At 36.1% G+C, this 17,995-nt stretch overlaps 1 protein-coding gene across 17 annotated transcripts in view; it reads right to left on the bottom strand.

The window, feature by feature from the left end:
• PROM1 (prominin 1) overlaps nt 1-17,995 on the bottom strand; it is a 54,567-nt gene that overhangs the window by 3,357 nt on the left and 33,215 nt on the right. For 3 of the 17 annotated variants that reach the window (XM_015862768.2, XM_032444217.1, XM_032444215.1), the window contains 19 exons: nt 16,771-16,988; nt 16,303-16,377; nt 15,073-15,136; nt 14,421-14,429; nt 13,047-13,206; nt 11,319-11,471; nt 10,524-10,647; nt 9,991-10,094; nt 9,490-9,574; nt 8,645-8,791; nt 8,307-8,378; nt 5,511-5,603; nt 4,750-4,767; nt 4,320-4,373; nt 3,826-3,906; nt 3,674-3,742; nt 3,045-3,137; nt 1,761-1,876; nt 636-704 (listed from right to left, as the gene is read on the bottom strand). In XM_015862768.2, coding sequence (XP_015718254.1) covers nt 636-704; nt 1,761-1,876; nt 3,045-3,137; nt 3,674-3,742; nt 3,826-3,906; nt 4,320-4,373; nt 4,750-4,767; nt 5,511-5,603; nt 8,307-8,378; nt 8,645-8,791; nt 9,490-9,574; nt 9,991-10,094; nt 10,524-10,647; nt 11,319-11,471; nt 13,047-13,206; nt 14,421-14,429; nt 15,073-15,136; nt 16,303-16,377; nt 16,771-16,988 — 1,804 coding nt within the window. Of the gene's footprint in view, nt 1-635; nt 1,340-1,760; nt 1,877-3,044; nt 3,138-3,673; nt 3,743-3,825; nt 3,907-4,319; nt 4,374-4,749; nt 4,768-5,510; nt 5,604-8,306; nt 8,379-8,644; nt 8,792-9,489; nt 9,575-9,990; nt 10,095-10,523; nt 10,648-11,318; nt 11,472-13,046; nt 13,207-14,420; nt 14,430-15,072; nt 15,137-16,302; nt 16,378-16,770; nt 16,989-17,995 lie in introns of all 17 variants that reach the window. The other 14 variants (XM_015862775.2, XM_015862774.2, XR_004306958.1 and 11 more) reach the window with 10 other exon arrangements.

Genomic DNA, 17,995 nt, shown 5'->3' with positions numbered 1-17,995 from the left:
TTATCTACAAAACTGTAATATAAGCGCATTTATTCTGGTGACAAAGCAACTGGGTAATTAAATGCTATGTTTATCTGCAGGATCTCTGCTGCTCCTCATTAGAATTTTGAATGATCAGAAGAAAAAGCTGATTTTATAAAATCTGGCTGTGTGTTCTATGCATTGAACAGGAAAAAATCATAGAAATTAATCTGCTTGTAAAATTGTACCTGTTTCTGTCCAGTGTAACACATAAAAGATGTATTGCTACAGATATTTGGATGAAGATAAAAAACGACTCAAGAGCAAAAATGCATCCTGCCCTACCACTCTATATTCATACCAAAGTATTTTAATTCACTCATTAATTTAAAACCACCCACAATACCAGACAAATACCCAATTATCTGGACTTTAAGTTCAAATGTAAGCAATTCATTTGTTAAACCACTGGAAATCATTACAAAATCTGCTGTTACTTCCAGAATATTTAAGAAATATAAATCATACAGCATTTTCTATGGAGAGTAACCATGCAAAAACATAAATAGAGAACTATGTGATTCACTTGAAAACATGCAGAAAATTGGAGAGGTGATTAATACAGTAGATTAGGCAAAGACACATGGAGACATGCAGTTTCAGACTTGGTTTACCTTGTAATAACAGGATTGTGTATACCATATAAATGCTCTTTATGATAACCATTATTACCATTTTCCATACTGTAATAAAATAAATACACCAAAAAAAAGCATGTTAACCGTATGATGCACTATGTACAGTATGGCTTCCAAGACATGTAAATAGATGATGGTATGATATGCAAAGCTAAACTGTTTCTGTACAATAAAAGATATCTTTTCTTTTGTAACATTCAGGAGTTATGGAATAACTATAATCTTAATATTCTCCAAAAGTTAATAATTAAGATATTTCTGTAGAGTTGGATACTCTAACGTAAAGTCTGGTGAAACAAAATAAGTTACTTCTATTGAAGTAACAAGGTGAATGAAAAATATAAACCCTCCCACCTGAATAAAGTCATTTTACCACATACCAACAAAAATGTCTTACTTTTCCAAAGGTATAGTTTCAACACTAAAAAATACAAAAAAGGAATTGTTAACTAGACCACAAAATAAGTAAGTAATTTTAGCTGTACATGCCCGTTTCTGCTCTACTGACTTCTGAATGTGGAATGAAAAATGGGCAGTGTGAAACTGGAGGAATGGAGCGCAAAGGTTAACTGAACAATGAGCAAAACAAAGAGCAGAAAAGAAAACAGTAAAAATGAAACTGGAAAATATGTAAGAACAGTTATCATAAAGTAAAATGCCAAGTCCCTGAGACAGAGGAACTGCAAGTGAAAAAGGAAAGACTAGTTAGGAATAACTAAGGCAGTAAGGAAGTAAGTAGTTAATTCAAGATTACACAGGAGGCATAATTCACCTTAAAAGCTAACTTAGCGAAGCTAATCATCTCCACACCAGCAGATATTCATATAAAGGCTATACATAAAGCTATGAAGACTCATTCTGAAGTAAGTTTCTCATCGTCAGAGCTGCCAATATCTACAGAGTCATGGCAAGTTGAGTTCATAAAAGTCCACCTGCATGAAGCACTTTGCAAGCACCAACCCAAAGCTGCAGTATTTCACAAGCACATGCAGTTCTATCTGACAGCACAGATTAAGCACCTGATAGCACCTTCATGTTCTATCATCATAAAAAATATTTAAGCCCATTTGCGATTTAGCTTGCTTAGAAGCATATACTTACTCATCATACACATCCTCTGTATCCATTCTACGATAGTATTTGGAGAGTTTCACAGCAAAAATTATGGCAGGAATTAAAAATATTGAAGAGCCTCCCAAACCAAACCAGAAGGTATTCTGAAACAAAACAAAATCCAAGTTAAAAAGATGGCAGAGAACAGTTACTCAGAGAACATGGTATAAATTACTGCCATGAGTCTGTGCACTCTCTTAGGCTCCTTATATTAGTGTGGAACAGGGCATGTTAAGCACTTCCACAGTAAATGTGAAGTAAAGCACGAACACCACTATCTTACAAATGTGGCCAAAAAGAAGAACGTCCAAAGATGCTCAAATTCATACAGGCATAGTGTCCTAAGCAGTAATTTCAACTCAGTCAGCACTGAGCAATAAAGTGATTTTGTCTCTCTGCAATAATTTGCAGTCACATTTTTGCTCACTATTTTAAAAGTTATTACCTGTGATCTCTAAATATCAGAGCTTCCAGCAAGGTGCTTTTTAACTTGCTGGCTGAAGCACGCTTACAAAACTTATCATCACAGAAGTGAGGTGAGTTACTATCTGATGTTAGAATCACGACTTTTCAAATTTGATTTGTAAGAGTCATTTTGACTTATACGTGACTCAGCTAAGTTCTATCACCATGAAAACTGTAATCCACCTACCATTGGATGGCTAGTTGCTACCCCAAGGACAGAAACTCCATTTGGCAGAACAGATTTCATGATAAAGAATTATCATAGTTAAAGTAGCTTTGATTGTTTGCAAACATTTAAACTGTTACTATGATTATTACTTGGCCAAAACTGTGATAAAACAAAATAATAGTTAAGAAATGTTTTAGTTGGTTTCCATACATGTTGTTGCTTATTATATGTCTACTATATGCTGTTCTTTTGCAAGATGAAAAAGCCAAGACTGGCCTTGCATACTGCTACAAGCCATCCTCCAAGTCTCCATTGTACTGGAATGATTCAAGATCAGTCTGTTGCAAGTCACGTGATAAAAAAGAAATCCTTTTATTTACTTACAGTTCAAATTTGAACAAATTTAGTAAAACAGTTAATTTTACAGGATTCTTGCTAATTAAAGCCTAACTTTAATGAGAACATAAATCAAGTCCAGCATTGGTCAGTTGGTCCAGATTGGAACATTCTTTCCTTGCATAATTTCGGATATTTTATCGTCGTACTTAGAATGGTCTAGATGAAATAACTAAATGTAGATTTATGTTCAAAGAATTTCCCATTTGATGCCCTGATTTGGAGTAACAAAGATTTCTTACCACAGAATCAGTTACATAGCTGCATAAAAATATATCCACTGCTGTATCTATCACATTGGCAATAGGCTTGCATGCTGCTACCTCCATGGCAATCTGAAAGACATTAAAGAAAACAGTATGAGGTATATAACAGATTAAAATAAGAATCTCACAGTTTGCTTACAGCCACAGTTACTGTTTACTGTATTGCTGTCTCTCACTCTCTCTACATTCAGAATAAATTCCAGTGGGATATGTTATCTACTGAATTTATAACTCTTCAAAACATCAGCTCAATTTCTCAAAGACTGAAGCTGAAGAAGGAAAAATAAAGATGCAAATGATACTGATTTGAACTATGTAGGATCAGGCTCAGAACATCAGCACGAACAGCAGACTGCAGGCCAGACCCGGAAAAAAGATAATACAGTAAATTTGCATTTTATTCCAGTCAGTACTACTTATAATTTCTTTTCTGCTTCAAAGAGAACTTTTTATAGAAGACAGGTTTCCCTCTTCACCCCGTGCACAAATATCTTGAAATGACTGAAAGTTACAAAACCTCCTATCAACATAACTCTTCTATTATCACTGTTGAGCTCCTTCATGTTTTTAAAAGCAGAGTCTCTCAAAAAGCAAATGCACCTTACCGACTCCTTCACCCACTCAATGTATTGCTCAAAGTATCCAACGATGGTGTCCATGTACTTCTTTGTTTCCTAAAACCAGACAGAAGTAAGTGAACTGTGGAAACAGTTCCATGACACTACAAATGAATGTAGCTAAATTAGATAAAGCTTACCTGGACAATAACTTGAGAAGCATTGTTATTTATGAGAAGCTGGGCAGCATTAACAGCACTAATGACATTTTTCACCTTCACCTGAATTGAAAGAAAAGGCTTTTAGTATCAATTAATCCCTTTCAAGCAGTTACAGTGACACTGCAGCCACCGCCATCAACCTATTCTCTTGATAAACCAGTAGCACTGTCCTAATAAAACCTGACAAAACACACGGTTTCAGACAGTGTCTGAGCAACCACCAGATGCTAAAACTCAGCCAAAGGATTCAAGACCACCTGGCAAAAAACCCACATTGCTAAAAGAAGATGGGTACCAGTGGTTATGTGAAGAAGAGATGTCTGTATTTCTATTACTACCTCAATGCACTAAGTAGCTTTGTAGTAACAGAACAACCAGAAAAAGTAAAAGCTGTACTGAAAATATACTCCATGCATGCAGTGGATGATTTAAAACACATTAAAATGTACTTGCTGCCAGAGGGAAGAGCTTACCATAAGTTCAGATGATGTCCTCTTCAGCAGTCTAATGCTCTGATTTAAAGTGCTCTATTAGAAAGAAGGGGAAAAAAAATTAAAAAGATTTAGGTACCTCTATAGGTAAAAGCCCACTTGTTCTAATACCGTGTGTATGCTTGGATTCTGCATTGGTGATTTAGTTTCTAATAGGACATATCACATTATATATAGTAAATGCAGTTGAATTAGCTCGAAACTAACACATTGTGCTTTTAAACAATTCACTATTTCACCAAAAGAACCAGATAGCTATAAATTATGTATTGGAAGACTTCACATTAACTCAAAACTATTAGCAATAAACTGAGAAAGATTTATTTGGAGAAAGAAAGGACAGTGAAAAATCAGAACTGAGCCTTCAGAGTACTTTGGTATTGTTCATTTTTAGAAGGGAAAAAGCACTTACCCTAGCTTTAACATATTTCTTGACAGTCAGTTTTGTAAAAGGAAAAAGAGATGAGAATAATTAGGAGTTAATTAGAAAGAACAGCAAAGAATCAAAGGCCTAATGACTTTTTTTTTTTTCCAAAGGCCTTTGATAGGGGCAGCAATACTATGTCCGATGTTAAGAGAAACTAAAAGCCTTCACATCACGTAGAAGAAAAAGCCAGTAGTTATGAGCTGTACGTATGAGATTCAGAGCTGGATGCTATACATATCAGTGACTGGCAAAAGCAGTCAGAAGGAGCCCCTTCACATCTTGTATAGCATCAATAAATAAGATCTCTCTTTGGCTCTATGTGCTGCTATTAGGGGCTCCAGTTCCGATGTTGATACATCACTGTGAACTTGAGGAAATAAAGTGTAAAAGTCATAACTGCTTTTGTAACAGTAGACAAATGAAAAGGGAAAAGGAAAACACGTGATTTAGGGTTAGAAGTTTGGAAAATTGTCCTGCTTCATCTTTTATTCATATTTAATCACAAAATAGAAGAAAAAAAAAAGAAAAAAAAAGAGCTCCCAATATTAGCCAGTGTTATAAGGTAGAAGTATCAGAAGTAGGTTAAATATTTCTCAAATGCAGACTTGAACCAGATTACTCTTTGGTGATGATACAAATGCAGTCTGTGCTTACATACTACCAGGTGCAGCTTTCTAAACTGCATTCAAGATTCAGAGATTCATATTTTCTTACAAATATTTGAAAATATCACTTTAATATTTTACCATAGCTTGCTCCAGTGGAACAACTTGCTGGCTATGAATCATCCGAATGTTGTTTGCGTGTCCTTTTAAGGCATTTTCCAGTGCTCCTTTTGGCTGTAAAAAATGAAATTATGCTCTATTGTTTCAATAGTTTTACCACTTTCAGACAAAGGAAAAAAATACGAACTGCAAAGCAAGTTGCACATTATTTGCTGCAGAAGAGCTGATGCTAACAACAGGATACAGCAAACCAAACTCAGCACAGAGAGGGGGAAAAAAAATTGACATATTATTGACTCAAAGCTCAGTAATGAAAGCACAAATTAAACTGCTTCTCTGTCTGTATCATCACTGGTTTCATAGAAGAGAATTTCCAGAGTGCAATGAGTTACTTTAAGCAGCAAGGAGGGCGCCCCCCCCTGCTACTCTGCTCTGCTCCAGCCCATCTTTGGTGCAGGGGTGCCCTCCACTGGGACAAGTATTCCTCATTCATGCTCACTGCTTTTGCTTTCTGCAGTACGAACAAGGCTCCCTGCCTTCTGAAGCACACAGAAGTTTCAAGTCTTTAAGTCAGTAAGCTTGGAATGAATCGTGAAGGGTGTTGTTCCTTTTAGTGGCTTTCACAGCATAGTGAGAACTATGCTTGTAGCTTGGTTTTACAGCCTGCACACACACCTACAGCTCACGACTCACATAAATACATTTATTTTCCATTTCTTTTTCATGGTAAAATCACTTGTCTCTCATTGTTAATCAAAGAGCAAAAAGGACCCATAATAAATGGTATCTATTTTGGAAGTGGAAGAATTTTAGAGCAAGACCCTGCTGAGAAATCATTAAATACTGGGGATGGTGGGCAGGTAACTGTGGGTCTGCCTCCACAGGACACAGCTGTAAGGATTCAGAAAGTGCTGGAAGTGCAGGAAGAGCTGCCCTGAATGCAGCAGTGAAATACCAGAGGAAACAAATGACTAAGTGAATGGCCATGTGAATCTTGCTTGAAAAGAGAATAAATCCCAGGGCAGTACTGTCACTGAGAATGGGAATACATCTGCCACAGCGCTGCTTCATCTCCACTGCTGCCATCTCTTTGAGAGCACCATATCCTAGTGAATAGCAGCAAAATGTTTTCCTGGTGTGGCCTATGCTTTTTTAAGACATTTTTTATCTTTGGGGTACAGATTTCTGCAACATTTTTCTCGATCCTACTGCAGCTCTTCCCATCTCTGCCTATTCCTTTGACAGCAGCCTGCCAGGGGCTCTGTTCTGCCTTGTCATTCTCTTCCCAATTGAAAGGGATGATGAATCCTTACACACTTCAAAGATACAATGACCTAAGAAATAAATGTATTGTAAAGCCAAAAAGCAAAAGAACAACGTTTTTAGCTGCATAGCTGGCAGTTGCTGATGCTAAGATGTGTTTGCTTCCTGGAAGTATTCATGTGAGCAGTTACTTTGGGTTCTCTGTTTTGAGAGATAAGAGCACTCAAAACTGCGGTAAGGCTACAGAGCAGCTTCAATGAGCTTTGTACTGATGAGCTGAATCCCCTTACCTAATAACAACTGCGGGCAATATTGCTCCCTCCTCCACACCACGGTGTCTTGGTTTGAAGTTTCTTTTTTTTTTCCCCAATCCAGTGTTAAAACGTGCATTTCATGTTGCGCAGAGTGCCAGAAAATTCAAACTAAATGCTCAAAGTTAACTCCAAGTTTTTTGATGGATCTAGTCTCTACTTTAACAATATAAAACCAAGCTGCCAATTCAATGTATTTTCCTTCAGGAATCTAGCTGAAGATCCAACTAACTATGTTTTAATAGCCATATCAGGGACAATTCTATTAAGACACAACTTGTCCAAAGAACCTCAGCTTTCACCTAGAAAACAGCCTCACCAAACAAAAACTCTCCATCTTATAACCTTTAAGATGGCAGAATAAAAATGGAAATGCAGCATACACAAAGCTATTGGTATCAGTTCCAGTTAGCAGACAACCTAAATGGGTAAACAGACAATATGTGACTCATCCAGTGTGTTCAGAGTATAACTACAATACAAAAAATTCATGAGCGCAGAAAAATAAATGCAACAGAAGTGATAGTTTATGTAGAAACACAACAGCGACCTCTACTAGTGCTGCCCTCCCTCTGGAGAAGGAATGGAAATCTGATAAATTCCAAACAGCAAGGTCTCACGCTGCTGTCCATGTCCTTCTGTGATCCTAATGACTGTACGAGTAGTACATGTGTAGTATAACTCTCCCATACCACATTGTGTGAATTTGTTTTGGGCCAGAGCAAGGTAATCTAGAGTCCAAACTGACTCTCATTTTGAAACATAAATAGAAGGTGACCTTGACAGAGATACAAATGAATCAACTGAGTATTTATTATCTGTTAATACAGCTGTGGCACTTTGCACATTCATTTGTGGGCAAGTTGTTCTAGCCTTTCACCAATGCCCATGTGTCTACATTCAACAAGCACTACGCAACATCATTATCTAAGCAATTTTTCTGCTGGTACCTAAGATATAGAAAACAACACAAGAAATACTGCATTGGGCTTAAGTGACTTCTCAAGGAAACCGTGCAACTTCATAAAATGAAACTCCAAAGCAGAAGTTGTACAACTATTAACATATAAAACTCAAGAATTAGCTCATATAAAACATTGTTTTTTCAAAGTTTTTCCTTATGTGACAATGAACCAGGTATATGTGTCCAAAGTATAAGGACTCTCCCATACAAAGACTACATATTTGGCAATACATAATTAGTAAAATGAAAGAAATTATTATATTGGTGAATTACACTTACCAGTTGGTCTGCTCTTGCTTCTAAGTCATTAGCAAATGACAAAAGATCAACCTTGGTAACACTTTTATTGATCTAAAACAAGATTTGAACAGCACAGAAAGAAAAGAGAATTACTAGACACGCAGAATACACTTATTTATTCCTCCTACATTGTTCATCCTTCATTTCTTCAAATGTTTAATGAACTTAACTACTGAAATGCTTTTGCACCATGTTTTATGCATCTTCAGTACCTCCCTTTCCAGACAAAAGCAGATTTGTCTGTTTCACCCACTGCTAAAGGTACATGTATTTTTATGCTTTGTTCCAGCCACATACCTAGATTACAGTGGTCTCACCTCTGTCAAATATGCTCCGAAGTTTATTCCTTCTATTCCTGAAGAGCTGAAATTCAGAAGATTCTCTTTCCCAATTTCATCCAGCAGAATGATTTTGCTGAGGTTTATCTGAATATGTTCAATTCTAAGTGCTACATCTTCAGTATACTGAGAAAGAAATAAAACATAGAGGTAGTTTGTAGTTGGTACATCTCTATATCCCTCATCTCATATAAAAGCATCTCTCTTTTCCTGGTGAGGTACTTCCTCCACGCCACATTCTAGCCCACCTGTGCAGCTTCCCTACCAAAGTATTACTCCCTTCTCAGCCTCTAACATATGGAAACTCTGACAAATTTCAGTGACTTTCATTCATCGCTGTATAATTTCTGTATATTATAAATACATTCTATTGTATGTATAAATATATGTGTAGATACATGTATCTTATGGATATGATAAATAATTATATATTATCTGGGACAAAGAACATATGTATTAAGTGTAGAAACAACACTTGCAGAATGGAACTCAGACCCCAAAGTATTGCTGTAATGCAGGTCAGTATTAGAGATAACCAAACATTAGCACACGTGTTAGTACAGCTTAATTGAAAATATTTTATCTTATCCCTCTCTCCTCTCCTCCAATGCTGGAAGCACTCTTAAAAGCACAGCATATTGTATCCAAGACTACATAAATATGATAGGAATTCCTTTGAAATTAGGTTGGATAGTTCTTGTCTCCTACTGCATATTAAGATCCAAAATCTTTTAAAGCTTGGACATACTACGTCATGTTCAAGACTAAATATGTCTTTAGCCCTCAAAAATATTCATGAACACACTCAAACACTCCTTACTTACCATACTAATATTCAAAAATTCATTGATATTGAACAGGTGTTCTAGATGAAGGGAAGTATAAATTCCTTTGTTTTCCTTGCAATCACTACAACAATAAAAATAGATACATCAGCCTGAAAAGCACCCTAAGGACAGAGGGTAAATGGAATGATTAACAATATTTCCACATTTGAAAAATAAACAGTTCCTTAAAAAGTGTTCTGGCTATATTTTTTGAAGCTTTGTATATAAGAAAACAAGTAATGAACCATTTCTGATGGTCTCAAAGACATGAAACAGTATTTGGAGGAGCTCAACTGCTGCTATTACACCACATTACGTTGAGACCATCCCTAATAACTCATTGATAGAAGATCACTTTTAGTAGCAATTCACCAGAAAATCAGAACATTGTCATCCAGACCATGTCAGATTTCTGTGTGTGCCTGAAATACAAGGCTGGAAAAGAACACAAAACGCAGGTATAAATGGAACTAAATCTTGACCCTTAAATTCACATACCTGTATACTTTTTCAAAAGTCAAGTTAATATTTGGATTTTTAAAAAGGATTCCTGAAAGATAGTTTTTCCAGTGCTGATTTAGTAAGTAGGGAGTATCCAAAACCTAGGAGATAAAATTCAGTGATGTTACCATAATACTGTGTTTTCAATGCATGAGTATATTCCTATGTGATCTTTTGACACATTTCCACAACTAAGCTTATCACTCACTGATGGAAATAAAAGCAGAAGAGCAAATTCAACCTCTCTGGTGTAGAAAGTTAATATTAAAGCTCTATGTCACCAAGAAATGCTGAACTACAATAAAATTCATTTCTAATAGAAGATGGGCATGCAGTATTTATACTGCAAAGCAAATTAAATCAAGAAAGGATGAAAGTCTCCATTCAGTGTGCAAATAGAAAGTAACAACAGATCCAAACTCACTTGAGGTGTCCCCAAAAAAATAATAAACCACGCATAACTGACAAGACCATTAAGACTTGCAGGGAACCTATTCATTGTTCAATCATTTGAATGTGAGTAACTTCACCTTGAATAAAGTTTTATCTTCAAAGGGCTCACAGACCAGTTTTTCTATATTTCCACCTGTGACAAAAGTAAGCACCACTACAATCATCAGCACCCAGGAGAAAAGAAAACTGAATCCAACGCCACTGAAAAAGAAATAATTTAGATAAGTTTTTGTTTTTTAAGAAGAAAATGCACATAATTTGAGTAGCAGTGAAACCAGTGATTAGCAGCTACGGCATTTGTAGAGAATAAGATCTGGCAGATGGCAAAAATATTAGTATGCATAAGAATGTTGTTGGAAAATACAACACAAATGATATTTAAACTCCTACTGGGAACTTCCAAGAGCAGCACCAAACCTTCTGAAGTGACTTGATAAAGTCACATGTTTGAAGCCTCCTCATATGGCTTATTTTCCTTTATTTTGAACAAATGTTTCAATATATTTAAAAAAAAAAAACAAAAACAAAATAAAACAACAACATATAAATTCCGTTTATAGTTTCAATTATTTGATACAGTTCTGGAGTTTCCAATTGGGTTAACGCTGATAGTCACTATCTATAATACCTTTCGCTATCTATAATACCTTTCATACAAGAGCAGATTCAGCTATGAACTTCAAGGAAAGGGCAACCCAAGGCCTAAGTGTTTCACTGTAAATATGTTAGGTGAATGTTTATGTTCTGTTTATTTCAGAAGCCATACATTGCTAATAAAAATTTTCTTCATACATATGTCCTTTAGAAATCAGTTAAAAAAAAACCTTTTACAAGTACCTATATGTATTTTCTTTTTCACAAGTGAAACTCACGCCATAAGAAAGTTTCCTCCAGTGTTGGAAATGCAGCCTCTGGTTGTTGGAGAAGCATGTTTATCATAACCACAGGTTCCACATAGCAACCCAAGATAGTAAAAGATCACAATCAGGACCACCATGCAGCAGAGAATGAGACAACCCAGCCACCTAGGGAATAAAGACCAAATGCCTGGTTAGGTGCAAATAAGGAACACACGGAAGACCTGCAGAACACTTCAGGCAACGCTATATTCCTAAGTGGCCCATCTGTGGTTCATGCTGGGCAACAAATGTCGGCAAAAAAAATCCTGTTTTCCTACACTAAACATACATTTTGGGCTAGGAATCCAATCACTGTTCGATTACAGACAGCTGCCACTGAAGGGCTGGGGAACAAACCTTACATGTGTTCCGAGGTCCAGCTACTAAATGTTGCTTGTACTGCAGCATCAAACTCAAAGTCAAACAAAACATGAGAATCTGCCTCTTCTGTGCCAAATGGTAATTTGTTCAAGAAGCAAATGAGAAGTTTATGGGTATGGATTGGTGGTTAGTCATGAAGTACATCACTGCTTTTGCAGTTCTTACTACATTTTGCTCACCATTATGTTGGGCCTGAAATTGAAAATAACTATATTTGAAGGCGTTTAAACCTAAGCTTTATGTGTCTGTTCTGGAGTGCCTTCAATGAGCACCTTACAAGTAGTTTATGGAATATGATCAGGAGAAAGATGTTGGATAAGAACAGAATTTCATTTCTTTTTAATAAAGTTATGTAATATTTCCAAGTCACATATATGGAGCACATTCATTTATTCACACATCTCATAGCTACTCTTAGCTTTTTAACTTCCCCCAATTCCCTCCTCTCTTTTTAATTCCACCATCAATGTTCCCAGCTTATATTTCTTATATTTCTTTTCCCTTTCAAGTCTCATCACAAAAATTTGAATAGGCTAAAAGAAAGGTTATTATGACTATAAAAAAGGGTTCTTAAGGCTCAGCCTCCTTCTCACTTTCATTTAACACTGTATTAAAATCATTAGCACATTTATTCTATAGCAGTGAAGCGGATTAAAACAGGCAGTTTTTGATGAAGGTTCAATAGAAATGTCAAAATGTAGGAAGACCTTTATGAGTTTGAGGATTTAAATAAATTCTTGACAAAGTAAACAGTATGGAATAAAAAGCTTTATGCTTCAACATAGGAAATTATTTTTCAATTATAGAAATAATTCAGGTCACGAACAGAAAGAATGTGTGTAACAGACCCATGCATTCACAAGGACAAGTACTACATCAGTTTGAACAAGCATAAAGATTTACAAAGTGGGAAGCAAAGTCTTTGCAACTACTTCTTCGCAGTAGGAAGTCCAGCAACTTGCCTGCAACTCAACAAAAAGAAGTCCCAAAAACAGGAGTCACCCTAACATTATGAAACTATCTGCTTCTCGTGTATTACATCTGACATATGTCCTTCCTAAAAATGATAGGAAAGCCAGGAGTGCAGAAGTCATATCTGTACTGGAACAGCACCCGTCTTGGTTAGCTGCAGTCAGGGCCTTCACTAAAACATCCCCAAGAAGTTGCCTTCTAGAGTCTTGACTTCACTCCCCATCATTAATTGTTTCAATGCCCTTTCAGAATATTAGAATACTACATTAACACATTAGTTACGTGTTACTGCATTAACTGTAGGTAGCACTTCACTCCTGTGTTATTTCCTGTTCAGTATGTTCTTACCTGTAGAAATCATACTGCTCCACTACTGGAAAATAATCTTGAACATATGCTTCACTCTGTGTCAGATATACTGTCAAATCTGCTATAATCTTCTGGACAGGGAGAGCTTTTGTGAAGTTACTGATATTTGAACCAATGGATTCCAGCACGTTTTTGATATCTAAAAGAACAAATGTGTTGCATTGTTACAGATTCACAGAAGAAATTTACATTCCTTGTATGCATAATAAAATGCTATTAAGCCTTTTTGCACATATAACAAGGCAAGCCATGAAGACAAGCACAAGGAAATGATGAGCAAGCAACAAAAGCATTTAGCTTCAAAGTAACACAATGGCATTTTAAAACACACACTTTATATCTAGCATTCAGTTTAATGAAGAAAGATGTAGATGTTGAGTCAGAGTCGCTTATCTTGCAGCTTAAATCTTGCTTTTCATGCAGCATTGCAAATGGTAACACTGAGTGAGACAATTAGCCACCAGGTTTATGAAAGAGATCAAAATCTATTTAAACTTCATCCCTTGGGAATACAACACTGAAATAAATTAGACTGCTTATATTGATAATCTATACCAGTTATTTCCAGTCTCATTTAAAAAGATTACCTAAATTCATTCCAATTAGTTAGCAACACTCTTGAGATAAAGATCAATTAAGCCAATTTTTTTTCTCAAATTATGAAGAAACCCTATGTTTACAATTTAGATACACACTACTTAGATGCACAAAGACATGATTCATTCTCTTATCATACACATTCTTTATCTGTAAAATGCAGTGTCTGTTTACTCTTCCCCTTCTCTCGACTTAAACAGCAGAATGTGTATCTAGAGGTTGCACTTGGTAGTAGGCAGCACCTTCACAGAATCATAGAATGGCCTGTGTTGAAAAGGACGATAATGAACATCTAGTTTCAACCCCCCTGCTATGTGCAGGGTTGCCAACCACCAGACCAAACCACTTCATCCTACTCCAACAAGAGCTGGACGTGTTTTCAGGTGTGTGGTCTGATGTTTCTCTTCCAATCAAGCTGAACCAGGTACCAAAATGTTCATTAAAAAATTAACAAATGAACATGAAATTTGCCTAGTAGAACTGCTGGTTTTGTTTGATTTGCTAATGAAACTCAGTTTTTATAACAACAAAAAAACTGCAGAAATAATAATGGATAAATTAAGATGGTCTGTGTTTATGGATATGGGCAGTTATTGAAAATGAGCAAAACTTTGTTAGATTTCCTAATGAAAAGTACAGCATCTCATGTTTAGAAAACTGGCTCATTTTAGGCAAGTTCACACAGTATACTACAATTGTATACATACTGTGTTTCATTTTGCCAAAGAAAAAACCACAAAGAAAAGAAAAACTTACAAGGAACAGCTGTATTTTTATGCAGAACAGGTCCACAATGCAAGAACAAAAATTAAAACAGATTAGTATACATACATTATACTACATTTCAGTCAGTGTCAAGTGTCCAGGTACTGTCAAAAAATCACAGTTTAAAGCCAGAGTAATAAAGCATTATAAAGCAGACATTAAGGTACATTTTTTACCTCCCCTTTGCCATCTGCTACATTTCAATACAGCAGTAGGCAAGGTCAGGTAGTTGTTTTGTTGCTGTGGTGTTCTTTGTTTGTTTGTTTGTTTAAACAACTACGCAGCTAAATACATCACAGATACACCACTGCTCATGCCAAATTAGCCTTTCAACCCAATAAAAGTAAATATCATAGTGCAGTTGGTATCTCGTTACTTGAGTAGTACAATGCCCAGCAAATAGAACTCTTCCATAAAATAGCATGTGGTCTATTTTTAGACTTTATTTTGGGTCTTACATTGAGACATACTTACTTCCTATGCTTTGCATGGAACTAAATCTTATAAGATTTAGACTTAATTTTTGATACCCTTTAGCCCAGGAAATATATTATCAATAAAAGAAAACAAATGCATCAGTAACTGATGCAGAAGTATTAACATTAAATAGTTAAAGTGAAAAGGCAGTTTCCATTGTCCTCACCTGATAAGATGTTCTTAGTTTGATTCACTACTAAGTCTGGAGTATCATTAAATGCTGCGTAACCCTAAAAATAAAAGTTGAGAAAATTAGGATAAGTTTCTCCTGGCCAAGTTAATTGCAATTTTTTCCATTCTGACAGGGACTAAAAGTCCACACATGGTAAAATATATGTGGTAATACCAAGAAAAACATACTTCATTACTGCATGTTAGAGAAGCTCAAAGAAAAATAAAGATGCATTTCAAATTTCATTCACTCACCAGGGTATTCCTTATAAAATGTCTACATTTAAATACACATGCATCAGTCACAATCATCTCAAACTTTATAGTACTTTTGCTTGACAGTTCTCACTCCTACAAAACTACCACATATGTGAAGACTCACTGCATGAGGGGAGTGACTGAATACCAGTAAAACACTTACCCTCTGCAAGCCTATGCCTCTTTAACATGAAATGTTTGTTATAAACAACGAAATCCAGCTACTTCTGATAACGCTGTAATCCATTTTCTTCAGTGAGAAGGGGAGAGGAAACATTAAAGCTGTGGGGACCAAGCTCAGTAGTTCACATTGACAGAAAGGAGAAGCGACTGCAGTGGAGGCTTTAAGCCTTTTCCTGCAAACCTGTTCCCTTCATAGGCAAGTAAGGGTGTGGGTCTCCAGCACAGAGCCTGCAGTCCCCTACAGTGTCCTTTTATTCCTAGCAAGCATTATCAGATTGCTAGGTTTTTAAACTGCTCTACTTATGCCAGATTTGCAAAAATACTAATAGTAATTGCATTAGATCCACTGTACCAGATTTAAGATTGAATGAGCACATTTCAAGATAATGGGAATAATGGGAATACACTACAGCTGATTAGAAGAGCATGGATGTTTAGCTTTTTATTATTATTAATTTGAATAAAAAATGTAAAGCTTGCTAGCACATCCACATCCATGTTTCTGCCTTTTTTTTTTTTTTTTCTTTTTAAGTATCCTTCTTTCAAGCAGACCATTATCTACACTCTTTTGACATGCAACATCCTACAGATGTAAAGCATCGTATTCATACTTTTTAACACTAAGTCTTGGTCAAACAATGAAATAATACAGAGAGATATCTACCGTGATGAATGAGGAGGTGGGAACAAGAGAATTCTGCCTGGGAAAGCCAAGGGAAAATGACAGATACTCACATATCCCAGTTTATTAATTAGTAGTTTACGAGCTTGTTGTGAAACATACCTTCTGAACCAGACTAGAAAGGTCTATTTTAAGGACGTCATTGACCTTCGCAAGCTGTGAGCTCACCCCCGGTAACTAGGAAACAAAAAGCATCCTTAAGTCACATCAAAGTGGTTGTCTTACCACTTTACTCAGTATTTCAAAGATAGGAGTAAAGGTAAAGAAACTAGAAAGACTGTTTGTAATAGAATCTTTGTAGCATACCCCTGAAACCTTTGATGTACAAAAGCAAAGCTAAACTTCAGCATTTTTGGGAAGGCAGATTCTTTTCCTGCCCATAGCAGCACTTTAATGTAGCTGCTTGACACACATTTTTTTCCACACAGAAAATGAGAACAGTGACTGTAATTACCCAGAAACAGAGTTAGTGAAGGTCACTTATCTCACAAGTGCCAGCCATTAACTTGCAGAGATACTAGCTGGCTTATTTGAGGAAGTCACACTGTGAGTCTAAAAACATGCTCTTACCCCACTGAAATTGGCATTAATGTTCAGCTGATTTAATGAATTCCTGATGATATTGCAAGTGGAGGCAGCCTGAGCTGCAGCGCATGCAGAATCATTGAGGGTGTTGCTCAGGTGCATTTTAACATCCGTCAAGTTTGCATGAAGCCTCTCAGTGCCTTCCTGCAAAACTTCTACAGAGACGCTCACGTTTTCCAGTGCTTCCTTTGTTTCTCTGATTGCTGCAAGAACGAACATCATTTTTTAAAATACTTTTAGTTAGAAATTAGACACCATTGCAGAGGGAAAGTGTGAATATACGTGTAAACACCATGAGCTTCTTGACAATACTGATTTAAATGATCTTTCCAACCATCCCAGAAAAACCCTCTAGCACCAAATATGTTTAAGTTCATAAAAACAGATCACTTACATTCTCCTACAAACAAATCAATGTGCTCAACCTACTTTTATTGAGATTCTACCCACTTTTCAGATTACTCTCTTCTACTCATTCCCTCTTTCTTCTAACCCTGTTGTTTTAATAAAGAATTTCAATTTCGGTTATTAGAATTCAAAAGGAAGTTCGTATCCACAAAATAGTATTTTTAAGGTCAGCTGTAGTCCAACTCAAGAATTATGTGGCTGCATGAGGAAAGCAAAAGAGATCAAGTTGCATCAGCTAAGCACTAATTCACATTAACACTTGTCTGCCTTTAGATTTTGTCCCAACCACACAACACAAAAGAACACTAAACAGTAGTTTTAAGACAAAAACCACACGATACAACTAAAAATGCACAAGTGTACGAATATAAAGCACACTTCACACAACACAAGGTTCTCTTTTCTTTATTTATTTTTACCTTTGATAGCCCTTTCCACTTTGACTTCAAGACAAATAAGAGAAATAAAGCAAAAAAAAAAAAAAAAAAAAAAAAGGAGAATGATGATGAATGAACGAGAAAGAATTCAAAAGAGAATTCGTGGGTTAAAAAGCCCGGCAAGTGACTCAAGTTTAAGGATGATTTTCACTTTACTCTATAATGTGCACCTGATTCCTGGAAAAAGAAAACCTTCAACAGAAGAAAAGAATAAAGGAATATTTTCTATAAAAGGGAGATGGAACAAAGCAAAAACAACAATAAATTCCAAAATACAATCAAGAAATGATGGTTGTTGGCCCTCTCATAGTAGGTTTGACAGTGATGACATTCAACCACAGACCTATCAAAGACTAGCCTGCAAA

Source organism: Coturnix japonica, chromosome 4, assembly GCF_001577835.2.
Source record: "Coturnix japonica isolate 7356 chromosome 4, Coturnix japonica 2.1, whole genome shotgun sequence".
Classification (NCBI taxonomy): domain Eukaryota; kingdom Metazoa; phylum Chordata; class Aves; order Galliformes; family Phasianidae; genus Coturnix; species Coturnix japonica.
The sequence above is the reverse complement of the archived record's forward strand: the minus strand, read 5'-3'. Positions and strand labels throughout refer to the sequence as shown.